This window comes from Elaeis guineensis, chromosome 1 (assembly GCF_000442705.2).
Source record: "Elaeis guineensis isolate ETL-2024a chromosome 1, EG11, whole genome shotgun sequence".
NCBI lineage: Eukaryota > Viridiplantae > Streptophyta > Magnoliopsida > Arecales > Arecaceae > Elaeis > Elaeis guineensis.
Window position 1 is genome coordinate 103,528,937 of NC_025993.2, and position 13,806 is coordinate 103,542,742.

Consider the following 13,806-nt stretch of genomic DNA (forward strand, 5'->3'; position numbering starts at 1 on the left):
AAGGGCTTCCAGTGCTGCTCCAAATGATGGCAAGCCAGTGTCAGCATTCGGCAATTGAGATAGCTTATGATAGAAAGCTAGAAAGCAAGATATTATCTTACTCTGCCTTTCTACTTAGATGATAATGATAGGGTATGATAGTCAAGCATCTTTCACACCAGCATCGAATGCATCGCGTGATTTCCTTTTTGGGTTACATGATGATAGAGGAGAATTGGTGCAGGATTCATCAAGCCAACATCAATCAGTTCTGTATCGGTCTAAATGATGATAAAAAGAATGGTGGAGTTATCAAGGCAACATCAAATGCAAAGGATCAGTTATTTGCCCACAAAAATTGATTCGGCTGAGTATTATAACTGATATTTCAGATTCATCCAAAAGAAGAGCAGGGAACAGTAAATTTTACCCAAAACTGACCAACTATATCGTCTCCTTATTACAAAGCAAATAGCAAAGATAGAAATAAAAAAAAAAAAATCCACAATTTACTTTTATGCTATCACCTTATTTTTCTCTTCTCAAACATTAACTTGCAAAGAAAAGGGGAAAGAATAAAAACTTGAAAAGCCCACCACTCAAAATCCATCTAGACGTGTTTCTTTATACATTATCAACATCAGATTAAAGTTTGGTCTCTCCTGCTGCAGCTTCCCTGAAGGAGACCCAAAACTTCCTACTTGTTCATTGTCTCTGATCTCCTTTGTATCTAATAGCAGACAACAACACTTGTACCTCTAAAATCGACTATACACAAGTGAATTCTATCTACGCAAGAATGCTTCGCACCAGTGGAAACTAAGAACTTGTGCTGTTGCAAAAACATCAAATTACGCTGCTCATGCTTGTACGCGTGACCTCAGAAAGACATGATGGCGGAAACAATGAATGACAAAGGCTTTGGCAAGACGTCCAACCAAGGTCCATTAGGAATGGGAGACGAAGGTGCCAACATAACCAAAACCAACAATGAAGAAAGCAGTTGCTTGGAGGAAGAGGTATATGAAGAAATGGTTCTTTCCGAAGGCCACATCATAACACCCGCAGAAGAAGAGATAGGCTCCAACACCAAGCTCCAACAGATGCAATCTGATTTATTGAAAAATAATAAATGAGAAGCATATAAAAATGATTGACATGAATGCAGCTGAAATTGATCCTTCAGCACATAATTCCATGACTAACCCTAGATATTGAACCTTGGTTCATGTTATCTTTCCTATGAGAATGGAGTTTCGATGGAAAAAACACAATGGAATATTTTCATGCGACTATGAACGGGAGTGCAGGAGTGTGTACCTGTCACCTATCCTGATCCGTGGCTTCCTGGCGGCTTTGGCAGCCATTTTCATTTTTAAAGCATCTCCCAACTTCTCTGTGACCACCCATTCATTCACTCTCCCTACTTCCAACAGGCCAATAAAAGTTGCTTTCGTTCGGTGCAGAGACATGACATTCTCAAAAAGGATCCAAAATACGAGCAAGTGAAGAGACCTGTGGCAGTTGAGAAGTTCAGGCTTTCCCAATGAAGATTAAACTTGTCACATTTTGCAAACAAAATAGGTGTCAAGTAGAAAATAAATAGGAAAAGCAGCATAGTGGATGTCTTCTCTTCTCTTTGACTAGTTAATTTGGTGTTTTTCTTTTCCTTCTTTTTGATTAAATTAGCGACTTATTTCATCAGGAAACAACAAAACTAATGCAATGAGACCAGCAAAATAGCAAAAATAACAGAGATTTTGTAATGATTTTATTCCAAACCTTGGAGTTCCAACAGCATTGAGAAGGGTAATGATTGAGGGGATATAAACTGCACCCCACTTTGGTATCTGCACCTCAGGGACCAAAACAGTTGCAGGGATTACCAGACAGTAGAACACAAAGGTTACAATATGGGCTACAATCTTCCGCACGAAGAAGAAATTGTAGATCACATGCACTTTCTTGAAGAGAGATACTTTCTGCATTAAGCAAATACTTGAGCATTATGATGTTACTTCTGTTTAAGTTCTTCAGTCTGCAATCTTAATGTTGAACTGACCTTGTTCCTTACAATCTCCAACAACATTTTTCTGAACAAATTTGCTGGTCCACAAGACCACCTGTGTTGCTGATAACGGTAAGCCTTGAGAGTACTCGGTAGTTCATTTTTAACCTGAATTCATATACACAGAGAAAAAATGATAAAAGGAAATTGATTAGATAATAGTCTTGGAAATCAACAACTCGACAATCTGGTAACACACTGATTCCTTTAGTCATGATCCATATGTAAATTACTAGTTTGAGGATCCTGGAAATATAATTTCGCCAAGGATGCAGCATATAGGCAATGTAATAAAATATGATGAAAATCATGTGATAAATAAATAAATACTTGCACATTTCCATGGGTAAAGAGATTGCTAGGGAACAGAAAAAAAAAACACTTCCAATCTGTTGCGTATGGCACTCCCAGAGTTAGCCACCTCCCCAATGGTTGCACTCTTCCTCTCCTTTGGAGAGGTTTTAGGTTCAAGAATGAAGTGCTTATTGCGATATATGGATGTGGTGGAACTATGCCAACATTTTGCTCAAAATAAAAAAAGAAAAAAAAATTGCAGTACCAATAAAATGTTACAAGAGTGTTAATTGAAAAGGCATAGGTTATATTGTTCTAATGTTCCACGATGCAATTAGTAACATTTAGCAATGTTGCAGTGCAGCACTGAAATCATTTACCACTTGGAAATTGGTGATTGCTACGAAGATTCAAATACCTTGAGGTCTCCAAGGAATACAAATTTCCAACCCTTAAGGCTTGCTCGAACAGCTAAATCCATGTCCTCTACTGTGGTCCGATCTTTCCAACCTCCTGCTTCTCTAAGAGCTGATATCCGCCACACCCCAGCAGTACCTGTATGGAAAAGTCAGTCAAACTTATATCATCATGAGAAAGAATGACTTATTAGAGGAACCTATATTCTGTATAACTGCTTGCTAGCAATGATTACAATTTTCTTTGTTTTAAAGTCAAATTCTATTTTATTTAATGTTCTTTTGTGTTGCTCTATCTTTCATCCAATCTGTTTATATAATCCTACAATTATGTGAACTGATCTTATGTCAATGTCCATGTTTTGATTTGCTCAAAAAGAAAAAAAAAAAAAAAAAAGAATGAGTTTAAGCTCGCTCTCTCTCTCTCCCCCTCTCTCTCTCTCTCTCATGAAGGATAACAGAGGAAGCGAGATGCTTGCCCCTGTTTATTAAATGAATGAAAAGAGCATTTAAAATAAGTGTAAGTTCTCAAAGTTGGCAGAGCCAACTTTATGCATAATTGCTGACTCAAAGTTTTCCTTCCGTTCAATTCACATTTTTCATATATAAAATTTCAGTATTCGTTCTGAGAGGATCTCCCCCCTTGGATGCCCTCATCCTTTTTTTGCCCCAACAATGGCAAAGCCTAAGTGGTCTCGTTGATATTTCTAGAGAACAAAGCAAAACCTCTATCAGTTCTTATTAGATGAAGTAAAGAAAGTGGGAAAAATTTGATGCCCTTGCCGTCAGGTTACTCGTTCTGTGTGCATGTACCCTTTTCACTGACTAGAAATGAACATTTTCCCTGGTCACCTTTCAAAATGTTTCTCCAGAAATACAGTCGGTCTTTATTCTGTTTCCATTAATTTAGGTTAGTTGATACATAAAGGTGACAGTTTAAGTAGCTTTAGAAGTATAGAGAAGCAGAAGCAGAGGACTTACCATTGAAGCCAAAAAAGGCATAGGTTAAGGATCCCACTTCCTGCTCCACGGTGAAGTGGTAATCCAGGGACATCTCCTGCATCCTTGTCATCAAGCACTCATCTGAATTGACTGTAAATCATAATGCTGTTAGTTAAAGCAAAAAATAAAAAATAAAAGGAGTCATACAAGAACCACTAAATTTACAGATCATTATCCCACAAGCATTGCAGGGATAAGAGATGGAGATCACCATCAATGAGCCAATCTAGTTAATTGAAAACTGAAAACTATACAATCCAGTGTCATTGTAATCTGTGGTCAAGGTTTAAGTGATGTCTATAAATTGGATCGGACCATGAAATGAGATCATACTGTTAGCATTATTGCAGGATATGGGTGTATCGACGGAGTAAGAGAAGTGCTAGATGAGATGGACAAGATAGAAAAAGGCCCATATGTCAGCAATTTGATTTAGTGTATGCTGACCTTTTTCTTTTTATGAATGAATTATGGAGAAGTGAGGACCTTCACCCATGCTTTATAAGAAAATTTAGAGGACAATTGATCCCATCCTTTTCTTAAGCTTGGTTGAAGTTTCCTCAAGCGGTCTCAGCCCAGGCACCACATAGAGGGCATCCAGAAATGTGTAGACTACTATTAATGTTATACAGTTTGAAGAAATATGCAGCGTGGACATATTACTTCTAGTTATTACGGTAAAGTTTGGCTAAAAGAGGATTGAAAAGTGAAGAGAAAAATATTATGTCGGAGCGTCGGTGGAAGATTTTAGGGTGATGAGGAGACAGGGAATCAGATTTTGTGGACATCAGTTTGTAGTGGCACTCATATCTATTATGCATGTTCTTGAAGCAAGGTGGCACCCGAAGAATAGTTGCACATGGAAGGGAGGCGGGGACGGGATGGCATGGTGGGAATAAAGATGTGGTAGGTGCAGCAGCAGCAGCACCTAAATAACACCCATAAAAGGTTAAGTCAGCAGCACATAAATAACAACCATAAAAGGTGAAGTTTTACTGCTCTGGGTTCCTGTTCCCGCTCTATATATCTAGAAACAACCCAGCGACAGAGATCTAATTACACTAATACAGTTGCTCTCTGGCAAACTAGCTGCCGTGGTGGTAATGATTGAAAGAGACCATATTCCCCTGTCCGCCTAGGCTCGCTGACGTGCTCATTTCTCTCTTTAATAGCTGCAGCGATGGTCCCTATCGAAAGAATGGGAGGGAGTGAGAACCATCCGTGGTGGGGCTAGTTATGTCCCTGAAAGTCTAGGAATGCGAGTGATTGCGGGATTAGGCTGTCAATTTCTCTTTTGCCTTCTCTCGTCTCCCAATAATTATTTTATTTAGATTAGTTACGCAGAATTATATATACACATACACATACACATACACATAGGTGTGTGTGTGTATATAAATTATATGCAGGATGTGAGATTACAGCTCTGTAAACTTGACATTTACAGAAAGATGAATTGATAAAGTAGAGAGCCACGTTGGAAAGAGGAAGGAAAGGTAAAACCACCAGATGAGGCATTGAAAAAAGCGCAGGAAATTAATTAGGAAGACGAAGAATAGTCAAATAGCCACCGACACTCTTTCTCCCTCTCACCTGCTCCATTGCTGCCGGTGTGTGTTGAGAATAGAATAGGTCTACACGAACAACGCGCCCAACGGGCCCGCTCGCTCGCTCGCTCGGAGAATCCCACTGCTGCTCTATGATGGGAACTTAGAAAAAAAGGGAAAAAACGCAAAACTTTCTCTCTGCTTTTCTCTTCAACTCGCGGCGATTAAATCGACTCGGATGCAAGTGTGTGCTACTAAAATTGAATCCGATTTGAGTCATGAAATTAATAAGCAAAGAGAACATAAACTTTTAAAAAGAAGATGGAAGATAATGGAGGAGTCGTCATGGGCCTTGTGGTGGGGAGAGGGAAAGCAAGAGAGAGAGGCATACCGAACTTCCAGCGGGCCTGGACGAGTGCAAGCTCGGGGTTATGGACGAGGAAAGGGATGGTGCGGAAAAGGAAGTCGGGCTCCGGCTGGAAGTCGGCGTCGAAGATGGCGACATAGTCGCAGTCCTTGACGTAGCTGTGCTTCATGCCTTCCTTCAGCGCCCCGGCCTTGTACCCGTTCCGGTTGTCCCGGATCTCGTACTTGATGTTGATCCCTTTGCTCGCCCACCGCTGGCACTCCAGCTCCACCAGATCCTGCGTGCGTTTTTGTGTTGATTAAGTAGTTAGACCACAGATTTCCAAGCGATCAAACCAAATCAATTCGATGCAAAACTATCAATTGCCTCCATTCGGAAAAAAAAAAAAAAACAAAACGTGATTGTTATCTGATCCGAAACGAACGATCAAAATTTTAACTTTAACAGCCGAAAAAATTCATGAAGTTTTTCTATTTACAAAGGTAAAGCTGTGGGGTTATATAAATTATCGAGCAATCTCGGTTGGCATTAATTACTAAAGTCTCCCACCCCTAATTACGTGTCATCTTTTCCACCTCCACAGACGCCTCAGAAGAAGGGCCTGGATGGGGAAAACGACGGGAGTCTCAAGATCAGAAAGCACAGGACTTCCATGTGAGATATAATAAAGACGTGGAATAAAATAAGCAGGTTCGATGATCAAAGGCACACGAACAAAGAAGAGGGCACTAGCGAACAGAAAAAGTTCTGAGAAATTCGCAGAGCATGCACTCATTTCCAGTCCTAACATGAATGCGATAATTAATCTAACAATAGGCAGCTTCCCTAACCTTAATAACAGGGTCGGTGGAATCATCAAGCACTTGGATTATGATTCGATCCGACGGCCATGATAGCCCGCATGCAGCTCCGATGGACAGCTGATACACCTGTATATTATCATCATTACAAGAGAAGATTCAGTCGATTTGATTTGATTTTTTATTTTCTGATTAATCTACGAGTCTCGAGGCCCCACTAGGGAGGGGGAGGGGGAGGAGGAGAGCGGGGAAGAGGGACCTCTTTTTCGTTGTACATGGGGATCTGGAGGAGGACCATGGGATAGGCGGAGTTGCCGAGCTCCAGGTCGTCCCGCATGGGCTCCCATCTGTAGCGCTTCTCCGGCCGCTTCCCTAAGAGCTTGACGATGACGATGACGACGGCCATGTACACTTTCTCGACGAACAGCATCACCGACATGGCCAGGCAGAGGAACACCGTGAGGCGGAGCAAGGGGACGATGACCGGCGCTTTGATCTGCTGCCACACCAGCCCCATCTGCTCTGTAATGTCGTCCCGAGCCCCCTGGAACGCCTCCGGAAGTATCGCCGTCGACGATACCCTCTCCATAATCTCTCTCCCCCTTCTCCTTGGGAGCTGCGGCGGCGGCGGCGGCGGCGGCGGCGGAGGAGGAGGAGGACGACGACGACGAGAAGAGAAGAGGGATGGAATGGCCGCCCGGGAAAATAATGGAGCTTATCTGGACCGATTTATACGGGCGAGAAGGGCCCTTCCTGCTTTCGTTCCGTTTCTCTAGAAAACAGCAAGATCTTTTGAACTCTTCTCTTTTGATGATTGTTTATTTGTTCGTGGTTGGAAGGAGGGGATTTGTTGCTGGGAAGCTACGCAAGACAATGCGGTGGAGCTGGACTGTCGGTCGTTCGCCTCGACGCCTTCTCCCGGTCCTCCCAAACCCCAGAAGATTCCGAAAAGGAAAGACTGGCGAGGAGCAGAAAGAGAAAGAAAAAGAGGGGTTACTGGAGCGATCACTTAAGGAAACACCCAATTGACCCAGTTTGAGTTGAGATCTCGCTCACACTCACCTAAACACCCATCCCATCAAAGATCTGCTCTCAAAATAACCAGGGACCAACAATGCAGGTAGAGAGAGAGAGAGAGAGGGAACAAAGGAAGCCAACCTCCTCTCTTCTCCTGCTGCCACCCCTAATCAAAATATACACATACACATATGTGTGGCAATATATATATAGCCTTGCTCCGCTAGCAGCAAAGCAATTTAAAAGAGGGAGGGAGGAATAATTAATTAAAAGGAAAGGGTTAAGAAATAAGAACAAATAAATAAATAAGGAGCCTCTTCTTGTCCGACAAAAAAAAAATAAGGAGTTTCTTCTTGCTTTCCTGAATTCTGCTCGAAGCCTTTTCTTTTTCCTCGCTTTATATATATATATATATATTCTACTTGTTTCCTTCCTTCCCTCCGGCTAATCCTAAGACGGAGAGGTATACCGCGAGGGAAAGGAAGGGAGAGAAACCCAGAACCCCAGAGTCCTAACAGCAAGGTTATAACCACACGGCCTTAAACAAACAGCCCCGAAATAACGCCGGAGCATTTTTATTTTATCGTATTAATCGGACAAGAAATTAACCAAGGGAAAAAAACAAATTAAAGCCGGACCGAAGGAATCCGGGAGAAAAAGAGTTCGCCCGCTCCCAGCGCAAATCAAGGCCGTCCTCCTCCACACCCGAAACAATTTTTTATTGATTTATTTATCCTCGCGTCCCTCCGTTTCCCTTCACTTGTTTGATCTTTGATTTTCTTTTTCTCTTCTTCTTTTTTTTTTTGTATTATTTAAAATTTTCTTTCGAAAATCGAGAATCAAGATCAACTGCTCCTGACCATCTGATATCTTTCACAAGCCACATCATATGGACCAGCAACAAAAACAGAAAAAGGAAAAACAATATTTTTTTTATTTACAATTATACATAAACTTGGAATTTTTGTGGAAGACCGTTGAGTAAATGTGGAGATAGGAACGTGATCATGTCGACCGTAAATCCCCTCGCAGGGGTCTCGCGCGCGCGCCTCATGAGGAAGGTACCGACTGTTGCCGCGCTAACGGCTGTAGCATGTGTGAATCCTTCTTTGGCCGGTAAACCCGGAAGGTTGGCTCGTGTAAGAAGGGGCGTCACATGCCTATGGTCCCTCGCAAGAAGGCGATGTTCCTTTTCCCCCAAACGCCGAAAGCCATCGTTGTTAACGGCGAAGGAAAATGCTAAACTAGTACGTGAACGGTGGGAGATGGATGACTTTGACGAATCAAAAGTTTGCACATGTAAATAGTTGGAAAGGGACTGGCTATCAGCAAGCAAAATTTTTGGAGCATCGTAAAATTGTCTTGCTCAGCAACTCCTTTATTTCCTTGAAAACTAACAATGATACTAATATATATATATATATATATATATATATATATATATAATCAGATCGATCGGATTTGAATTCAGATTCGATCAAATCAAATCAAAATTCTATAATAAAGATCTTACATCAATGATCAAAATCATTGAATATAATTTATTTCTTCAAAACTGTTCGCACATAAAAAATTATTTGATTTGAAGATCTCTAACTTATACATCAAATAGTCAAAAATTGGACAACATAAATAAAATTGAATTAGATTTTTTTTTTAGATCACTTGATGCATAGGTTAGGGGTCTTCAAATTATATGATTTTTAGTATGTAATTAATTTTGAGGCAGGAGATCATATTCAATGATTTGGATCATTAATGTAGGATCCTCATTGTCCAGTTTTAATTTGATCATATTTGAGTGTAAATATGATCGATCTTATCCAAGTCTGCTCCTATATGTATATTAACGGGAGCCTAGTGAGCATTATATTATATAATGGCAAGAGGGTTTCAATGTCAAGTGCACATATAAAAGTGCATGATAAAATCCTATTATGTCGTTACAAATCTTTAGGTTTGAATTTTTCTAATCATTTCTCCCATCAACATCACAAATTACTCCTATATTATAGTTTTGTACTCCATTAGCTTATCTCTCTCTCTCTACATATATATATAAAAAAATAGCACAAATTACTTCTATATTATAGTTTTATACTCCGTTAGCATCTCTCTCTCTATATATATATATAGAAAAATAGAAGTCTAGTAAGCATTATGTTATAAAATGGCATGAGAGTTTCAATGTCAAGTACACATATAAAAGTGCATGATACAATTTTATTATGTAATTACAAAATTTGAATTTTTCTAACCATTTCTCCCTTCAACAACGCAAATTACTTCTATATTATAGTTTTGTACTCCATTAGCATCTCTCTCTCTCTCTCTCTATATATATATATATAATTAGAAAAAATAGAAGTCTAGTGAGCATTATGTTATACAATTGCAACAGTATTTCAATGTCAAGTGCACATATAAAAGTGCATGATAAAATTTTATTATGTAATTACAAAATTTTAGATTGAGATTTTTCTAATCATTTCTGCCTTCAACATCACAAATTACTTCTATATTATAGTTTTGTACTCCATTAGTATTTTTTTCTCTAAATGTCAAGCGGTGGGCGAGTAAAATGGTATATGCTAGTTAAGAAACAATACACGTGATTGAATAGTTATGTGTAGCTATTAATAGGGGTGAACATGATCCGATTTGGATCGATTTCATGTTCAAACCTAAGTCGAATCAGTCTTAAATGGTTTGACATTTTTAGAAACCAAATCGGACCAATAGAAGATTGAAACCAAGTCCAACCAATATGAGTTAAACGGTCTGGTTTGGTTTGGTTTATCAATTTATATTATTATTATTATTTTTGTGATTCATGAAGATTTGTTTTCTTTTCACATAAGAGTACCACCAAGAGAATTTATCAAATATAAAATGATTTAAATTGACATAAGATATCGTTACTCAACAAAATAAAATTCTTAAACAAACACCATCATTCAGGATTAGGATAAAGATCTCCAACACATTACAAAAAAATAAACAATCTAGTAAATAAGTCACTTAGGATTTAAGGCTAATTAATACAAAATCAAATTAATAAACAACACCATAAATTCAGAATTATTTTTTAATATATTAATACTCCAACATAAATAACATCCTAATTAAAATGACGTCATTTTATTAAAGCCAGTCTGGTTCGATTTGAGAACAATTTTATTTATTGATAAACCTGAATCAATCCCAACCTATTCTTTACATGTCAAAAATCAACCAAAGTAAACCGAATAAAATTTTAAACCAAACCGCACTTACAGTTTAGTTTGATTTCATCGATTTAATTAGTTTAGGTTCGATTTTTACTCACCCCTAGCTGGTAATATATGCCTATTATTGCTAAGAGAACCGTATGTTAGGATCCATTGCATCTTAATAGCAATGAATCTTCTATAATCCATGTTGCACATTTCCATACATGATTAATTTTGGTAAGCCAGGAAAGAAATTACTTAAGAATATTTTTCCATGTTAAAACAAAATTTACAATAAAATGGATGTGTAAAAATTTCCCATGTAATTCAAGTTGCGACAATTTCTTCTTATTAGGGTTGAAGCCAACAATGAATATGGGTTGATTATGAAATATGGTAAGAGTACTTGTTCGTATCTAATTTTGATGTCATTTTGTAAAACAAGATTGTCCATGTATCTCATGCAATTGATGAATAAAGAAACCAACATCACAAACACCATATACGCTATATCCGAAGGAGTCTTAAAAGGTAGCTTATGACATGCATTATCCTTATCAACAAGGCTTAAGTTGCCTGCTTGACTAGATAATGGTCACTTATAACTAGCCTACCTTTATACTTGCCCAATAGCATGTGGACCAACGTATGTATGCTAGTTAACCATGTTAGGAGAGAGAGAGAGAGAGAGCCGCACTACCACATATTTTACTTTAAAAGAAGGAAAAAAAAAAAAAGATTTGCAAGTTTGTGCAAATAATTCTAAATAATCACATTTTTTTTTCCCATTCATGGCTCCATTACGACAAAGCCGAGTAATTCAAATGTCAGATGAATATATATAGGTCAGCTTTACTAAGCAATAATAAGATATATTTCTATCTAATGCCAATATACCGCACATAGACTTACTAATAGAAGCTTATATCATTTTCCTACGAAAAAAGAGCTTATATCATTTCAACGTCCAGTTAACTTTAATCATAACTTTTTTCCGTCCTACCACTTAGCAGTATAACCTTTTTATGTTACTATATGTTGGTGCAAAAATCCGCCTGCACCGGAGAAGCTGGAGTTGAGGAAGCCGCGGTCGCCGCCGGGACCTGCAAGGAAAGTCTAAACCGGAGGTGGGGTTGCTCCGGCAAGACCCTCCGACGCTCAAGTCAGTTCTCTACCTCAACAAGAATGGAGTGCTCGAACGGAGAATTTAGCAGAGTTTTGAGATAAGGCAAAAGAGCTTAAAAAATAACGTATCTGAGTCCCCCTTTTATAGGCGGGGGAGGCACGGACTGATGGCGACGTGTGTAACCGCCTGGTAGTGGGCCGCCCACGGTCAGGAGAATTGATTGCGAAAGATAATGGAGTAGACACGCGGGCATCATCTCGACTTGCCACGTGGAATCTGTTATGAGGGGTGGAGCAGCGTCCGTCGTCAGGAGAATCGCATGGTATCCGTCGCAGGAGGTGGAGCAGGTTCGTGGCCGTCACTGTGGCCTGCCAGGGGGATAGTGGAGCTGTGCGGAGTCCGCCACAGGAAGTGGAGCAGGGCGGCTATGGCTGCTGCGGCTTGTCAGGGAATGATGATACTGCGTGGAGTCCGCCACAGGAGGTGGAGCAGGGTCGCGGCCGTTTTGAGGGCCTGTCAGGGGGCGTGGATCTGTCGATTGAAGCTCGGTAACGGTCGGAGCCGTCGTGAGCGGAGCCTGGCTCCCGTAGGAGTCCGGGCGGAGCTGTTCTGATGTTGGCGGCGAAGTCCGGCTCCCGTAGGAGTCCGGGCGGAGCTGCACTTGCTGATGGCGGTGGAGCCCGGCTCCCGTAGGAGTCCGGGCGGAGCTGCACTTGCTGATGGTGGTGGAGCCCGGCTCCCGTAGGAGTCCGGGCGGAGCTGCACTTGCTGATGGTGGTGGAGTGCGGCTCCCGTAGGAGTCCGGGCGGAGCTGTGCTGATGCCGTCGGTGGAGCCCGGCTCCCGTAGGAGTCCGGGCGGAGCTGCACTTGCTGATGGCGGTGGAGCCCGACTCCCGTGGGAGTCCGGGCGGAGCTGTGCTGATGTCGTCGGTGGAGCCCGGCTCCCGTAGGAGTCCGGGCAGAGCTGCGCTGCAAACAAAGCCAAGGGTGAAGTCCGGCTCTGATAGGAGTCCGGATTGAGCTTACCAGCAGTTGATACTAAGGGCGGAGCCCGGCTCCTGTAGGAGTCCGGGCGGAGCTGCACTTGCTGATGGCGGTGGAGCCCGGCTCCCGTAGGAATCCGGACGGAGCTGCACTTGCTGATGGTGGTGGAGTTCGGCTCCCGTAGGAGTCCGGGCGGAGCTGTGCTGATGCCGTCGGTGGAGCCCGGCTCCCGTAGGAGTCCGGGCGGAGCTGCACTTGCTGATGGCGGTGGAGTCCGGCTCCCGTAGGAGTCCGGGCGGAGCTGTGTTGATGTCGTCGGTGGAGCCCGGCTCCCGTAGGAGTCCGGGCGGAGCTGCGCTGCAAACAAAGCCAAGGGTGAAGTCCGGCTCTGATAGGAGTCCGGATTGAGCTTACCAGCAGTTGATACTAAGGGCGGAGCCCGGCTCCCGTGGGAGTCCGGGCGGAGCTGTTCTGATGCTGGCGGCGGAGTCCGGCTCCCGTAGGAGTCCGGGCGGAGCTGCACTTGCTGATGGCGGTTCCGCCGTGGGTTCCGGCTGTGGGTATTTTATACCCAACACCAGTCCCCCTACATTCGAGTTTTGAATTTCAAACGAAGGAAGTACACAGAAGTACAGCCAGAACCGTCCCTTCGAATCCCGCGCCCTGCCGCTCCCGGATGTTTTGGCATTAAATGAGCGCGTGCCGGAGTTTTTTTGAATTGGGGCGGTACGAGGGGACGCTTCGAAGATTCCGCGGGTACGCTGGCCTAGGTACGGCGTAATTATGACCCTGCCAACCGCCAGCCGCCTTCAGCCGTCTGCCACGGGGAGTGGGACACGTGTCGGATGCGGACTGGCCTGGGGGGATTCGAGATCATTATGGCGCCGGATCCCAGGGTCTATTTAAACCCGTCCTCCCCCCTTCAGGCGCCCCACTCCGCTTCTGATATCTTGCTGGCATCTGTCATCTTCCCGAGAGTCCGCTCTAGCGAAC

General features: G+C 42.2%; 1 protein-coding gene across 1 annotated transcript; it reads right to left on the reverse strand.

The window, feature by feature from the left end:
* Positions 1-385: 385 nt before the first annotated feature.
* Positions 386-7,891, reverse strand: LOC105038199 (glucomannan 4-beta-mannosyltransferase 9). The gene is made up of 10 exons (XM_029262512.2): positions 7,536-7,891; positions 6,733-7,431; positions 6,504-6,602; positions 5,698-5,950; positions 3,739-3,849; positions 2,760-2,896; positions 2,042-2,155; positions 1,762-1,961; positions 1,300-1,494; positions 386-1,089 (listed from the first exon to the last, which is right to left on the reverse strand). The coding sequence occupies exons 2-10, from the start codon at positions 7,060-7,062 to the stop codon at positions 927-929; spliced, it is 1,602 nt and encodes a 533-aa protein (XP_029118345.1). The 5' UTR covers positions 7,063-7,431; positions 7,536-7,891; the 3' UTR covers positions 386-926.
* Between the last annotated feature and the right edge of the window lie 5,915 nt (positions 7,892-13,806).

Coding starts and splice junctions, on each gene's coding strand:
- LOC105038199 (XM_029262512.2), bottom strand. CDS start 7,062: ATGGAGAGGGTATCGTCGACGGCGATACTTCCGGAGGCGTTCCAGGGG. Junction 1,962..2,041: donor TGGAGATTGTAAGGAACAAG/GTCAGTTCAACA, acceptor TGCTTAATGCAG/AAAGTATCTCTCTTCAAGAA. Junction 1,495..1,761: donor AATGCTGTTGGAACTCCAAG/GTTTGGAATAAA, acceptor CAACTGCCACAG/GTCTCTTCACTTGCTCGTAT.